The sequence below is a fragment of the Juglans microcarpa x Juglans regia genome, chromosome 2D (genome assembly GCF_004785595.1).
Source record: "Juglans microcarpa x Juglans regia isolate MS1-56 chromosome 2D, Jm3101_v1.0, whole genome shotgun sequence".
Lineage (NCBI taxonomy): Eukaryota > Viridiplantae > Streptophyta > Magnoliopsida > Fagales > Juglandaceae > Juglans > Juglans microcarpa x Juglans regia.
Window position 1 is genome coordinate 934,176 of NC_054596.1, and position 14,227 is coordinate 948,402.

Sequence of the window (14,227 nt, forward strand, 5' to 3'; positions counted from 1 at the left end):
GAATTGAGCCATCCATGCATGGCGCTGAGAGCCCTCAGTTGAAATGGCAAATTATCGAGTGCCGAATCTAACTCTAAGCTAATTAGGCAGATAGATGCAAGTGAAATAAACTTGAAATAGTGAAGATTCATGTACTATATATATAATTAATTTGAGTTTACATCGCTCAAACATGTAAAAGTCCTACCAATCAGATCTTATTAGAACACCTGAAACTGAGCGAGGGAAAGCGACAAGTGGAAACAAAACAAATCCCCACTGGCCTCACAAGCACCACACTACACTAATCCTTCCTCCACGTTTACTAACCATATTTGATAGAGTGGCTGCCTTTAACGACTAAACAGACAGACACCCCATTGTGAAATTGACTCTACATTATAAACTTATTTAACAAGGCAAGAGAGAGTGTGCTGCATAAATTAGCAATGCTACATTTTACTTTCATTTTCCCTCTAATCCAATGAACATGAACCCCCAAGGTATTCTGTTTTACAAGGGGATAAATTACACCGACCTATGGATGTGGTTTTTACAAATTAAACAATAACAGAAATTTGCTGCATCCTAACAGTAACTCTGTTTGCAATGATGTTACATGCTCATGGCTCTAGATGACAGATCTGAGTCACCCTCCTGCAACTCTCCCTCCGCTGCCTCGACGTTATCCTGCAAACATGCAAAGACCAGCCACAAAATTACCAAACTCACTCTAGATCAGTGCTCAGAAGTTAGGTCAAAAGCCCAAAAAAAACTAGATTAAAATATGCCATCTGTAGTTATGTTTTGAATAATAAGTTACGCACTCATCCAGATGAGTACCAAACCAAGCAGTGCACCCTCCAACCCCATTCGAATAATGGAGGAACTAACATTTGATTTAAAGCTCACCTACACCATCATCCTATACTAATAGGTATTCATCATCAGTCTGTGCTTGTAGGAGTAGTCTAATGTTCCATGGCCAGGGATGCTATTCTCATGGAAACCAGGGGATCTGACGACTCAGGATTGTTACTTGAAAACCAATTTCAAAAAACGTCCAGAGGTCAGGACTATCACACCTTTGATAATTTAGTAGACGATATTAGTTAAGAAACTCAGACAGATGCATGGATGGGAATAGGCCCCCTGCCCCCAAACAATATATAAGCTCGTACCTCTGAGTTTTTCAACTTGGTTTCCGCTAAGTAATGCTCCAATGCACCATCCCCATGGAGAACTTTCCCTCCACATCCAGGGGTATCTGCTGAACCCACTGACTCCTCATCGACCACAACAGCATCTATTCTCTCATTTCCTGTCTTCATATCTGGAATCTGAATAGTACAAGCACTTGTATGATTCTCTAAGTGAATAAAAAGAGTTACATAAAAGAAACTCCAAGCGGAATCAAAGGTTTTGTGGTAGCATAGTTAAGAATGACAAAAGTCATTCAGCCACAGAAAGAGAACCAAAAGAGACAATTGCATACCTCGTACATGGCTTCAGTAAGAATGCTTTCCAGTATGGCCCTTAAACCCCTGGCACCAGTATTCTTTGCCATTGCTTTCTTGGCAATCAGTCTCAATGCTCTTTCTGTAAAATGTAGCTTCACCTGAATTTGGGTGAAAGATCATTAACGCCACGAGGCGAAGCTATGCTTGGAAGAAGAGAGAGAGTGAGAGAGAGCAGCACACAATAATGGTAGGGAAAAAAATGCTTACATTGTTCATGCCAAACAATTTCTTGTACTGCTTACCAAGAGCATTTTTTGGTTCTGTGAGGACCTGTACAACCAAAGCAAAACACAAGTAAATTTTATATGTTCCAAATAGGAGGAATATCCCGTCCATTAATCTTTTGTATACTTGTGAAATTTTTTTAAAAATGTAATGCGATATCATGATGGTTCAGACAAAGCTTAGCACACCGTTTTTAACATCAGACTGTAAAAATAACACACACATTTCTTGATCTTAAAAATGCAGTTAAGACAAGCACACAGTACAGTTCCAACCATGTGCCTACAAGGCTTTTTTTTTTTTTTTTTTCTTGAATAAGTCATCTTCATTAAAACCAAAAAGAGGTGCAGCATAAGTACAAAAGATATATACAAGAGAAGCAGCCAATTACAGGATACAGGGGCTTTAAACAAACAAGACATTAATAAAAAAAAAATAGAATAAATAAGTATAACGCAACATTACCTGCACAAGTTGATCCTCAGTTAAAGCTAACAAACTAACTAAAATTGGAAAACGTCCAATAAACTCCGGTATGAGACCATATGCTATAAGATCAGCACTTTCAACCTGAAGGTGCAAAAAGCAACTTTATAATCTGGACAAGATTAATTTAACTATAGACAAAGCAAAAATAATATATACATATAAGAGAAAAATACAAACTTTAAATTCCCACTTCAATGACTTTAAAGGGTCTTGCTTCTCACCGACTCAAGTAAGGATGACGTCACTGCAGCATTGGTTACTCCACCAGTTCTCATGTTTGCACGAACAGGTGCTCCAAAACCAATTGAAGAGTCTTGACGCCTGGTTAGTTTTGTGTAAGAGAAAAAATGAAGGATATCTTAAAAGGGAAAGAAAAAACAAAGGGCAGAGGAATTCTGTAAAGGAAAATCTAAAAAGGAATTACCTCTCTGAAATGGTTTTCTCAAGATCAACAAATGCTCCACCACATATAAAAAGGATATCTTTTGTATCTATCTGCAAATCATTTAAATAAATTCGAACAACGAAGTAACTGAAGCAAAAGATAAGCAAACAAATTGGTAATATTTACATGCCTACAAACAAGGTAATCCTAAAGAGGTGAATAGAAGACCAAAGAAGAACTTAATAGGTATTTCTCTTGTATACATCCGGTGTACTTGGTTTATGCCTTTCAGATTTTTCAATCAAATTTGAAATTCTTATAAATAAATAAAAAAAGACCAAAGCAAAAATGTTTGTTTCTGGTGAGTAGTCATTCCCAGTTCTGGTTACATTACTTTTTTATATGATGAGGAAAAAGGATTATTCATACCCATTTCCTTTCCTTGTTCTCAAGGAAAAGCTGTGATGTAGGATCCTAACAAACATTTCTTAATAGATGCACTTTCACTAGTTGCATCAAATTTTTACAGCTATGACAGAAAACATTTGCAAATACATGCTGTGTAGGCCTTCTTTCCAGTAAATCAAAGTTAGACTCAGATAATTTCACTTGCACTAGTAGAAGGGACTCATTCGTATAGTAACACCTAGTCTCTTCTATGTTCATTTACCCAGCAAATTTTACCCTGTGGATTACCTCAGCTAAAATATAAGCATAATTAAACTGTAATTCTGATAGTTTTAAGTCAACCCATTTTTTGTTATAAGTAAAATTTTTATTAATATCAATAGCAGCCTAGGCGAAGCACAAGTACATGGGATATAAATAAGAGAAAACACCTAGTTAGAAAGAAGAAAGTTTTAAATTAGCCCCATCGGTAACCTTGTATCAATATGTGCGTCCTCATCATGTACACTTTTAGCTTCCATCGATGGAAGTAAAAGAACAATATTTACCCTCCAAAAAGAGCTAAGAGCTTTGAGTACGTGGGATTGCCATACTAAAACCCTACAACTACACAAACACACAATTTTTCCTGATTTTGATAAATTTACCATGACAAAGCTGACTGAATTAATTAAAGACAAAAATCTTCTACCTTGGGGGGGTTGGTTTCTAATGAGGTGAGGGGGCGTATGGGGTGGGTTTAAGGAAATTTATAAGGGCTGGAAGAACTTTGCCACTCAAATTAGTTTTGCAGTTGGTGAGGGCTCTTGGATCAGATTTTGGCATGACATTTGTTGTGGTGATCTCGGTCTCAATAGGGTGTTCCCAGCTCTCTATCGCGTTGTTATTGATTGGGATGCCTCTGTGTCGGATCTGCAAATCCTTTCTCATGGTTCTTTCCAGTGGGATGTTTGTTTTACTAGATCTGTTCATGATTGGGAAATTGAATGAAGTTTCTGAATTTTTCAGTCTTTTATATTCTACAAGCTGGGTAGCAACAATGAAAATAGGTTGCAGAGGCCCAAAAAGGAGCAAAAAGTTTACAGTTCGATCTTACTATAAGCTGTTGGCAACGCAGACTTTTAATTCTTTCCCATGGAAGCGTATTTGGAGGTCTCATGTGCCTTCCAAAGTATCTTTCTTCATATCGATTGCCTCTCTTGGGAAAGCCTTGACTACGGACAATTTGAGGAAGCGTGGTCTCATTGTTTTGGACTGGTGCTACATGTAAGAAGAATGGGTATCAATGGATCATTTACTGTTGCGCTGTGAGGTGGCAAGGGCGTTGTGGGATGAGATTTTTAGTAGAATTGGCATGGCTTGAGTGATGCCTTTGAGGGTGGCGGATTTATTCGCTTGTTGGTATTCATGGTTGTCCTTAGGTGGTTGTAGTTTGGAGGATGATTCATTTGTACCTTATGTGGTGTATTTGGATCCAAAGGAATGAGCGGTGCTTTGAAGATAGGGAGCACACACTGGAGGAACTTCGTAATATCTTTGTGCACACCTTATTGCTTTGTTTTTCTGCCATAGTGCTCAATGGAACTAGTGTTCATGATTTTCTTGTTTAATTTCAGGTTCCTAGAATGTATTTAGGTGGCCCCAAGAGGAAGACGCAGATATTTCATAGGCAAAGATGCTACCTTACAACCCAAAATACTTGTCAATCCTCGGATGTTAGGCACTTCTCCCACCAATGCCATCTCGGACTTCCCTAAATTCACCTTTAGGCCAGAGACAGCTTCAAAACAAAGCAAAAGAGCCTTCATTGTCTCCCGTGTACATGGGCTTCGCCTATTTCAGTTCCACAGCTTTTTCTTCTTTTTTTTCATAAGGTGTGGGGTGTGGGTAGTGAATAGTGACTGATGAGAAGAATTATTCTTCCACTAATTCATTGTTACTGATTCATTCAAGGCATAGACTCCCCACTTCTTTGTCTTATTAGCATAGGTGTTTATCAACAATGAAATTCGCTGAACTTAAGACTTGAGTTGAGAAAGTGGGCTAGGCCCAGGAAAATTAGAGTACGGCATATCAGACTATCCGGCAACACGCTTGGATAAGTAAGGCGATGAACCGTACCTGCATCTCTAGTCGCTACGATGTCTTATTATGTAGATCATGTCTTGCTTGAGGGTTCCAAACCTCGCCCTTCTCTAATTGGGGAAAGTACAGACCCACGCCTTAGTATATACAAGCGCCATTCTTCAGATGGATTTCTGTTCGATGGTTATTGTAGCCGGGATAAGCAGGCACGAACTTCCGTATGGCGCCTTAGTTTTAATAAAATTTTCTTTTTACTTAAAAGAAAAAAAAAGAAGGAATCTTGGAAACATCGAGTGAAAATAAAATGCTTGATTTTCTTCTTTTAGAAAGCTAAATACAACTAATTCACAAAATGGCATCGAAACGATGCAAGAATGATCAATCCCATATAACGTGTAAATAAAAAAGAATGATGAATCTCATATGAAATATATGTAACAAGAACGTAATTTGAAATAATGAAACAGAAACCGAGAAACGAACATTTTTAGGCCTACTATACCTGTATGTTATCGCCCCGAGGATGCTTCCTTGCTCCCTTCTCAGGAACATTGACTATCTACACAAGAAAAAGATAATTTAGTTTGGACTTCTAACAAAGATGATGCTAACTTTACAACAAGTAATCTCTTTATAGAAATGAAAACTTACAATGAACAAAGAGACATATAATTATGAGAGCCCTAAAATGCAAATACAAAACCTACGTAATTAATGCAGATAACTTAACATTGATTCTGTTGCAAGTGCCTTCACATTGACGTGCAGCTTACCCGCTGCACTCAACACTTTTATTGGGTTTTAGGGCCACCACCTTCTGATGGAGATTTAATCTCCAATATATTTTTTTATGAACTCAAACTCCTCTACAAGGCCCTTCAACACCCTCATCCCCATTTATATTCTTATCCCTTGCAATAAACACCGTTTGGTTCATTTCAAGCAAGAGGTTTCTCTAGCTTACACCTTTTCCAAGGAATCCCTTCCAATTTACTCAGCCCTCAATGTGTTACCTGCTAGTCTCTCTGATATAGTTTGATTCAGAAGAACATGTGTTCGACTGTTTATTACAAAGTTTAAGTCTCCTTTACACAGACCTAGATCATTTTAAAAGTAGACGTATGATAACTTGCATGCCATCATATAGACATCACAAGAAATAAGCTCAACATTGTGCATATAGTTTGAGAAGCCTATAGGGGCCAAGGTACATGTTGGTTCCCCCTGCATTACATTCTAACATGCTAATATAACTCTCATGTGTTTTCTATGTTTTCTATTCTACAGTTCACCTGCAGGAAATTAACAAGTAGAAAAACCAGAACCAGCATTCCTGTAAAGTTCATCCAAAAAGATTTTGATGGGAAAATGCATAATAAATAAATAAACTGAAGAGAATGACAGCAGTGCAGATTGCAGAACTAATTGACTTACTGTTCCTTCTAGCATTTTCAATAATGCCTGTTGGACACCCTCACCAGAGACATCTCTGCTAATGTTTAAGCTCTCGGCCTGAAAAATCACAGCTAAGAATAGTTCAGGCATTTAAATACCAGCACATGTAACCAAATAAAAATGATGCCAGAACATCACAGAACCTTCTTAGTTATCTTGTCAACTTCATCAATGTACACCATCCCTTGTTGAGCTGCTTGTACATTGAACTCAGCCGCCTAAATGCCAAACGACAAGCGAAAAAAAAATTAACATCCTGTGACAACAAAAACGCAAGCACAAGCTGAAAGGCTAAAAGATGCTCAGGTTGATGTTTGAAGATACAAAACAAAAGAAAGTTAAATTATATGACCAAATTGGAGCAAAAGTATATTGATTTTTTTGAAATTAAAAAAAAAAAAAATGCACCCAGTTAGAAAGGTAAAAAAAACTGAAGATGTTAACACCACATCAGACGTTATGGCCAAAAACTATTCTCCTAAAATGACTTTATTCGCTTTTTTTTTCCTTTGCTCAGGATTCAATTGGGATCATTGGATCAAACGTTCAGATCAGTGGGTCAATATAAATTTGATACACACTCTGTACCGTACTAAAATTTTCATCTCAAGTAAAGGAGGCAATATCTCCTCAGTAACCCCTCTTCTTGATAATTTTTTTTACAAGTACCTCCCTTCTTGATAAATTAAATGGACAAGTAACTTGTTACAAAAGTCGATCATCCTACATAAATAAAAGCTTGCAAAAAAAGGTCATACAAAAAAATACAATGAAAGAAGAGCAATCAAACCATTGCAAAGATCAGAACTCCAAGAATAGGTCATGGTAGCAATATGCTTCCACGATTGATCAAATAAATTTCAGTTTGTAATCTAAAGATGCAAAACATGAAGCATACCGCAAGTAATTTGTACAAGATTGATTCAACATCTTCTCCAACATAACCTGCCTGCAATATTAAAACAAAAGGAAATTAAAACATTATTTGCCTCCTTCACTTGAATGTAATGACCATAAATAAACAAATACATCCCATATGAATGTAGCCAAACAAAATCATGAAAGTAACATCAGAGCAAGCTGACTTTTTCCTTTCCAAAATGAAGTTTGCTTGCAATTGAGTAGGTAGTAATAGATAACAAGCAAGCTAAAAATTCACTAAAGCTGATGCTGATTTTTCCACGTTCAGTAGGCTAAGATTCCATGTTTGCATATTTTTTGATAATTTCTATAGATATATCAATGAGAAACAGGCACACCTGTGTCAAAGTTGTTGCATCAGCGATGACAAAGGGCACATTCACAAATCGAGCTAGTGTTTTTGCAAGCAGTGTCTTCCCTGATTCACAACATGTAGTTCAGATTGGCAGCTTGATCTTACAATTTCAGAGATTCTATACGCTGGCTTTCAAATAGATCATCCAATGGTTTTCAGTGCATGTCACAGAAGAAACAGAATTTGATATAGTTGTACCTGAGCCAGTTGGGCCCATCAAAAGGACGTTGCTCTTATCTAGCTCCACATTATCGTCATCATCTATTCTCTCAGGAATTCCTGATTCTGTTCCTAGCCTAGTATGTATTACAATCAGCAGTTCAGTTCCATTAGATAAATACAAAATGACAATAAAAGGCCACAAAACTATTCCCTCAGAACTGAAGTATCTGTGTTCCCATTAGGAAGGGGGGGGGGGGGGGGTGGGGAGAAGAAGATCCGAATGAGTTCCATAGGGCTCATGAAACGAGTAAATTAATGGCATTTTGAAAACTAACCCTTTCCGCAGGGATGCATAATATATTCTTTTATAGTGATTATGTACAGCAACTGAAAGCACCTGCAGTGTAAACAACAGAATAAGTCTCAGAGAAAGAGATTAAGAGGAAACGCTGAATTGCCCAAATGTGCATTCCATTTCTCACAAATGCCAAGGATTATAAGTATATGGAAAACTGAAATACAAGGAATGGTCTTCTACGTGTGGAAGATTCGAGTCACAATTAAGGAACTAAGGAAGTCGAACATGATATCAAAAGGCAAAGCTCAGAGGACCAACAATGTAAAAAAAAAAGCCTTAACATCTTTCTTGCATCAAGATGGGCAGTTTATGCATTGGTAGAAGACTCTGTGGATTGGTACGATTATGCACAGAAAGGGTAAGGAGCAAAAACAAGACCTTTTTGGCTCTATCTTGGCCAATAACAAACTTGTCCAGACCCTTGCAAATCTCTTTTGGCGTGGGCAAATCCTTGCCCAAACTCGACCCGCCCCATGCGTTTTTCTCTCCATTACTTCTCCCATCACCGCCACCGGCAGTGCCACCACCACCGGGCCCTGAAGCCCGAACCACATTAACCCCAGGCGCAAAAGGCGGCCCGGGAGGAGTATGGACGGCCAAGCCATTTCCCGAAGGCGGGGGAGCCCAATTATCTGGCGGGTCCCCACCAGAACTGTAGGATCTTAAATTGTCCCAAAACGAGGCCCTCAACCGATTATTTGTGTTAGCAATAGTGTTATTATTCCGATAATCCTCTTCTCCACCACCGTTACCATTGCCATCAGCTTTGTTGCTGTTCCTGGGTCTGGTAGGTGTATCATTGATTCTGCCTATCTCGACGAAGCTGCCCTGGAGGGGGACAATCCGGTGGGGCCGGAAGTAGTAAGCGGTTTTACAGCTGGGGCAGAGATTGACGGCTGCTCCGGTCTTAGCATGATGAGCATGATCACCATCAACATCATCCAAGGTCCCAAGCGGAACCGGAGGGGCTAAATTGTGGCGATTGGAGAAGGAGAATAGAAGATCCATGTGCTTGAAGCAGCGAGGGCAATTGGACTCCGCACGAATCTTGCGGATATGGTTATGCTTGAGGCCATCGCTGTCAGAGCCACTGTGGTCCCACTTGTAACGCTCTTGGACTCCGATAAGAGAGTCACGCCGGCGGTGGGTACCCACTTGGAGGTGGTTCAGGTGGGTCGAGATAGACGAGACCTGCGTGAACCGTTGGGGGTGGTTGGAATGGGAGCTGTGTGAGATCAGCAGCAGCGTCATTCGATTCACCTTGTTCATCCATCTCAAGATTCCAGACATTCGCAATCAAATTGCCTTTATTATTTTTGCTGATAGGGAAGACTCTACTTTTTTATTTCTTGTTTAGAGAAACAATCCAAAAGGAAGAAGAAACAATGCGAGAAAGAAAAAGAGAGTTAAAAGAAAGAAGGAAACAAAAAGAAGAACGACTACAAAGAGTTTAGATGTTAACTATGTATATATGTATATGGTGAATGAATAGGAGGGGTGCGAGGGAGAGAGAGAACTGGCAGTGGCAGGGGAAAGGCATAGAAAGCATGGGAGGGGAGAAAATAGAGGAACAAAGCAAATAAGTAAAGATAAAGGCTGCGAGTTGCGAGAGTGTTTATCGGAACTTGACCGAAACTGGTTTCGGTTTCGTCTGCCTTTCCTTTTTCTTCTCCCTCTACCTCTCTCTTCCAACCTTTCTTTGACATGTTTCGGACTCGGTTCGTAAATAATTCATACTAGATTTAGGATATGATATTCCTTTGTTTAAAAAATACGTGGCGTCTTGACCAAACAGAGATGTAATTTGGTGGCTTCGAGATCGGTGAGGATTCAGATAAAATAAGCCACAGAACCACCCTCCAATCCCCGCTCTCCCTCTCCCTCTCCCTCTCCCTCTCTTGCAGTTTTGCTCTTGCGTGACGCAATGTGCCAATGTGAACGTTAGGCACGAGGGACGGGTCGAATTCGACAAAAATATATATTGTTTTTTATGAATTTAATGATTAATATTACTAAAGTAGATTTCGCAAATTAAATTAAAGTGCGATGGATTTGAACTAAAATTCCTAAATCTCATCCCAATTTTGGAACACTAACCTTATAACGTGGTCCAGTTTGAAGAGACTTCTCCCAACCAAAATATTAGACATGTCAATTACTTTATACCATAATAAACAATACTAATAAATTATTTAGAGATGAGATGATTTTAGATAAAAGATAAAAGTTGAAATAAATATTATTAAAATATTATTTTTTAATATTATTATTATTTAAAAATTTAAAAATTTTGAATTAAAATTTAAAAAAATTAAATTGTTTATTATATTTTGTATAAAAATTTAAAAAAATTATAATAATAAAATGAGATGTAACACTTTTTGATTCTAAACGGCAATCAATGGCATCAGTTTGGAAAAACCAGGCTCAAATAAAGACAACGCAAGCCAACAAGCCAAACTTACTACCAGTTAATCACACTTTCGCCACGAAGCCACATGCAATGTTAAACCAATATGGGATCCATAAAACATGCAACATATAATCCTGAAAATGGAGCTGCACTGCATTTGAGTTTTCAAACACGGACATGAAGAGAAGAAGCCTGAGGTAGTATATAGTTTCCGTTAGTACACTAATTTTATAAAACCGTATTCTCAGTGACGGGGCTGGGCCCTTGTAGTTTGTACAATCTCATTCATTACATTTAAAATGTAAAACTGCATCAAGTTCAAGGAATTAAAACAAAAAACATATGGAGGAAACGAACTACACATAAAATAGCCCAAAGAGTGGATCATCATGTCCACCTCCAAATGATGAACACAATGACGAGTGTCAAAATCATGCCTGCATATTTAATCCAATTATCAACACGGTGCCGCCTCTCAATCAGCTTCAATACGGAATTCGAAAGCCCTACTGTGTTAAGAACATCGAGTGCTTTCCGGTGTGCTTTCTGAACCAGGGAAAAAAGTATGTAAGAATTACTTATCAGCCTCCTCTGCAACATTCAACTCAATGGATACTACCACTATTTGTCGAGAAAATGATCTTTCCCAAGCAGTTTAGACCTTGGTTTTACTTTTTTCAATTTTAAACTCAATCCAAAAGAATATAAGAATACTACTTAAAAGGAATCATGCATGACAATCAAGAACCCCAACTCGCATGCAGCATATCCAGTGATGCCTAATAATTTATCTCATATTATTATGTCTTTATCCAAGAGAGAGCCTACTGGGACCACCACCTAACACAATCATATACCAAATGAAAATAGATTAACGTCTTCGGTTCCCTTAAAATGGCTGGTATACATTTCAAGAAATGAAATTATCAAAACACCCAATGTTTAGTACCAAATGGATACTTTTCATATTAAGTGAAATTGAGATAACTTTATTCCAAGATTATGAGACTCATGTACCAAATGGTGGAACTGTCATAAGTTAGCATGCTGGTGTGTTAAGGAATATTTAAGAGTTAGCGTGTTAGTGTAGTTATTAGTGTCCATGTTACTAGATGTGTATAAGTAGTTGTGGCGCACTTATGTGTGCAGTTGTGTAGTCTAACATGTGGAAAGCAGTAGCAGCTGCATTGTCGGTATGTTTTTCGTTAAAAGTGTCATAAAGAAAGGAAAGCAATATCTTTGCCCTGTGGATCTCTCCACACCCAAAGCGAAGAACTTATCCAATCTAAACATTCTTCATTCCATTTAGTCACAGATCCATGAGGTCATGGGGATGACCTCATGGATTCAGGATTTTCTCAGCAGGAGAGCCTGAAGGGCCCCACCTTAGTGAGGTTCCACGTCGTTAAAAAAAAAAAAAAAAAAAAAAAAGAACACTACCAGCAAATCTCAGAGCTAAGCAACTTCCAGATCTATTACCACCAGATCATTTTTCGATAAGTTGCCACCAGAATATTGATTAGTGAAGATAGAAATTATTTTCTTACCTCGTAATCTAACATGCCGAACTAGTCTATAACAATTATAGATAGTTTCTTATAAACTTCTATAAGAATCCAATGACAAAAGTTGATATGGACATTCTCTTGCTTATATTGAAATTTCACAGTCCCGTCCTTTATCAACAACAGCCTATTGTATGAACCATATATGTAGATATGTGTAATTGTGAGAACAGAATGATGAGCACACGTGAGTACACAGGCTGAATTTCAGATACCTTTAGACGTTCCCTTGAGCCTGACATTGCGGACAGGATGGCCTCTCCAGTTGAACTAGCTTCTTCCAACATCCGGGCAGAGTTACGATATGACTGCCTTGCTTGCGCTTCATCATCAAATATTCTCAAAACATGAGATTCCCCATTCTATAACATAAAAATATATCGGTAAGATACTGAAGCGAAAAATAATTCTGTTGCCAAACCAAAAAGAATCTCCACTACTGGCTTACAGCGCCAGCTAAAGAAAGAATTACATACAGCTCTTCCAAGCAACTCTGCTCTCTCTTTGGCTTCCATCATCCTCTTCTGATTCCTTAAAGAATACTTATCCAAACTTTGTTTCAAAGATTCAGACTCTTCTCCTACTTGCTCAACTTTTCTGGATTATACAGGATAATTAAATTGCATCAACACTAATATAGTTGTTCTATAATAAGTACCCTCTCCATTTCAACTATTTCACTTGAAATGGATAGTATCTAATCTAGTTCAAAACATGCTTGTTTTGGTCAATGTGTTTCTAAGAAGCATTAGATTCATGGTAGAAATTACCAAAACATGCACACAAGCATAAGTTTTTATAGTATAGATTAACACGTGGAAAGGATCCTATTCCTGTTAGTTACACAAACTGTATATCCTATCCAAAAAAATGCAACGGTCACGATATACTCTTAAGTTTCATACAAACTGCAGATCCAATGCTCGTGAAAGTACTATTGGCAACTATATGCTTAAAGGATCTGAAATAAAGCTCAACATACATAAAAGAAAACTATCACCGATCCAGTAATTTGATTCGAAACGATTCCCTTACAAGGTATTTGGTCGCCCAGTGAAAAACTAATTGGAATGGCCTTTCGAACGGTATTAAAATCAATCGATTCCTAAATTAATCGGATTAGGAACAAGGCCAAGAAATATAACAAACAAAATCCAAACCCTAACGAGAATAATTAAGTGAGTCCCCGTCCCCAAGGATTCATTGGAGAAGAAAGAGAAATTTCACCGTTTCCAGAGATCGCGGTGTGACTTGGAGGGGAGGGAGCGGCAGAGGCGGTCCATCTCGACGCAGAGGGATTGGATGTGGGTAATGTCCCTGGTGATTGAGGATGAGAGCTCCGGAGAGTCCATCCCAACGCTACCGCTCGAGTACTCAAGGCGTTCCAAGCGTTCCATCGCGTCCCTCGTCCTCAACATCAACTTCTTCGCGTTCTGGTATATCTCTGACAGCGTACTCCCCCCTCCTCCTCCTCCTGCTTCCATTTCCACAGTAGTATTTCCTGTGTTCTCGTGGCAGAGGGGATTGCGTTGATTTCACCGCTTCCTCCTCCTTAATTAATCAAATGAGAAAATCTTATAACCAGCCCCCTCAAATTAAAGTAACTATGCCCCGTCGTTCATACAACTCATTTTGGTATTAAAAAAATTAAAATAATTTTATAATCCGACAAATTATATTAATTTGTAAAATTATTTTTATATAAACGTTTTGTAATTAGAATTTTTATTTTTTTAATTAAAAAGTTATACGGTTGTGGTGGTATATTAAGGAAATAAAATGAGTGATATAAATTAAAAAACTTAATAACATTTCATATATATATATATATATATAATTCCATGTACAGGTTGATCTCTCTCTTTTTGAACAATTATTTCTTTTTAAATTTATAATTTTTCAATATC

At 38.0% G+C, this 14,227-nt stretch overlaps 2 protein-coding genes across 2 annotated transcripts; both read right to left on the reverse strand.

Annotated features, from left to right (window-relative positions):
- Positions 1 to 414: 414 nt before the first annotated feature.
- Positions 415 to 10,068, reverse strand: LOC121249627 (CLP protease regulatory subunit CLPX1, mitochondrial-like). The gene is made up of 15 exons (XM_041148349.1): positions 8,721 to 10,068; positions 8,320 to 8,381; positions 8,021 to 8,118; positions 7,806 to 7,885; positions 7,445 to 7,495; positions 6,690 to 6,764; positions 6,526 to 6,603; positions 5,594 to 5,650; positions 2,638 to 2,708; positions 2,435 to 2,534; positions 2,190 to 2,294; positions 1,707 to 1,769; positions 1,475 to 1,597; positions 1,161 to 1,319; positions 415 to 669 (listed from the first exon to the last, which is right to left on the reverse strand). The coding sequence occupies exons 1-15, from the start codon at positions 9,630 to 9,632 to the stop codon at positions 595 to 597; spliced, it is 2,109 nt and encodes a 702-aa protein (XP_041004283.1). The 5' UTR covers positions 9,633 to 10,068; the 3' UTR covers positions 415 to 594.
- An 865-nt stretch (positions 10,069 to 10,933) lies between these two features.
- LOC121249628 (membrin-11-like) lies at positions 10,934 to 13,866 on the reverse strand. Its single transcript, XM_041148350.1, has 4 exons — positions 13,548 to 13,866; positions 12,797 to 12,917; positions 12,536 to 12,682; positions 10,934 to 11,301 (listed from the first exon to the last, which is right to left on the reverse strand). Exons 1-4 carry the CDS (start codon positions 13,802 to 13,804, stop codon positions 11,143 to 11,145), a joined length of 684 nt encoding a protein of 227 aa, XP_041004284.1. The 5' UTR covers positions 13,805 to 13,866; the 3' UTR covers positions 10,934 to 11,142.
- Positions 13,867 to 14,227: the final 361 nt, after the last annotated feature.

What these genes read in the sequence shown, in the direction of transcription:
- LOC121249627 (XM_041148349.1), bottom strand. Translation starts at nt 9,632, where the DNA reads ATGTCTGGAATCTTGAGATGGATGAACAAGGTGAATCGAATGACGCTG. An exon ending in CTGAGGATCAACTTGTGCAG is followed by an intron (nt 1,770 to 2,189) that starts GTAATGTTGCGT and finishes TTGGTTGTACAG; the next exon opens with GTCCTCACAGAACCAAAAAA. An exon ending in CCAAGTTGAAAAACTCAGAG is followed by an intron (nt 670 to 1,160) that starts GTACGAGCTTAT and finishes GCATGTTTGCAG; the next exon opens with GATAACGTCGAGGCAGCGGA.
- LOC121249628 (XM_041148350.1), bottom strand. Translation starts at nt 13,804, where the DNA reads ATGGAAGCAGGAGGAGGAGGAGGGGGGAGTACGCTGTCAGAGATATAC. An exon ending in CAGAGTTGCTTGGAAGAGCT is followed by an intron (nt 12,683 to 12,796) that starts GTATGTAATTCT and finishes TTTATGTTATAG; the next exon opens with AATGGGGAATCTCATGTTTT. An exon ending in GCTCAAGGGAACGTCTAAAG is followed by an intron (nt 11,302 to 12,535) that starts GTATCTGAAATT and finishes TCCCTGGTTCAG; the next exon opens with AAAGCACACCGGAAAGCACT.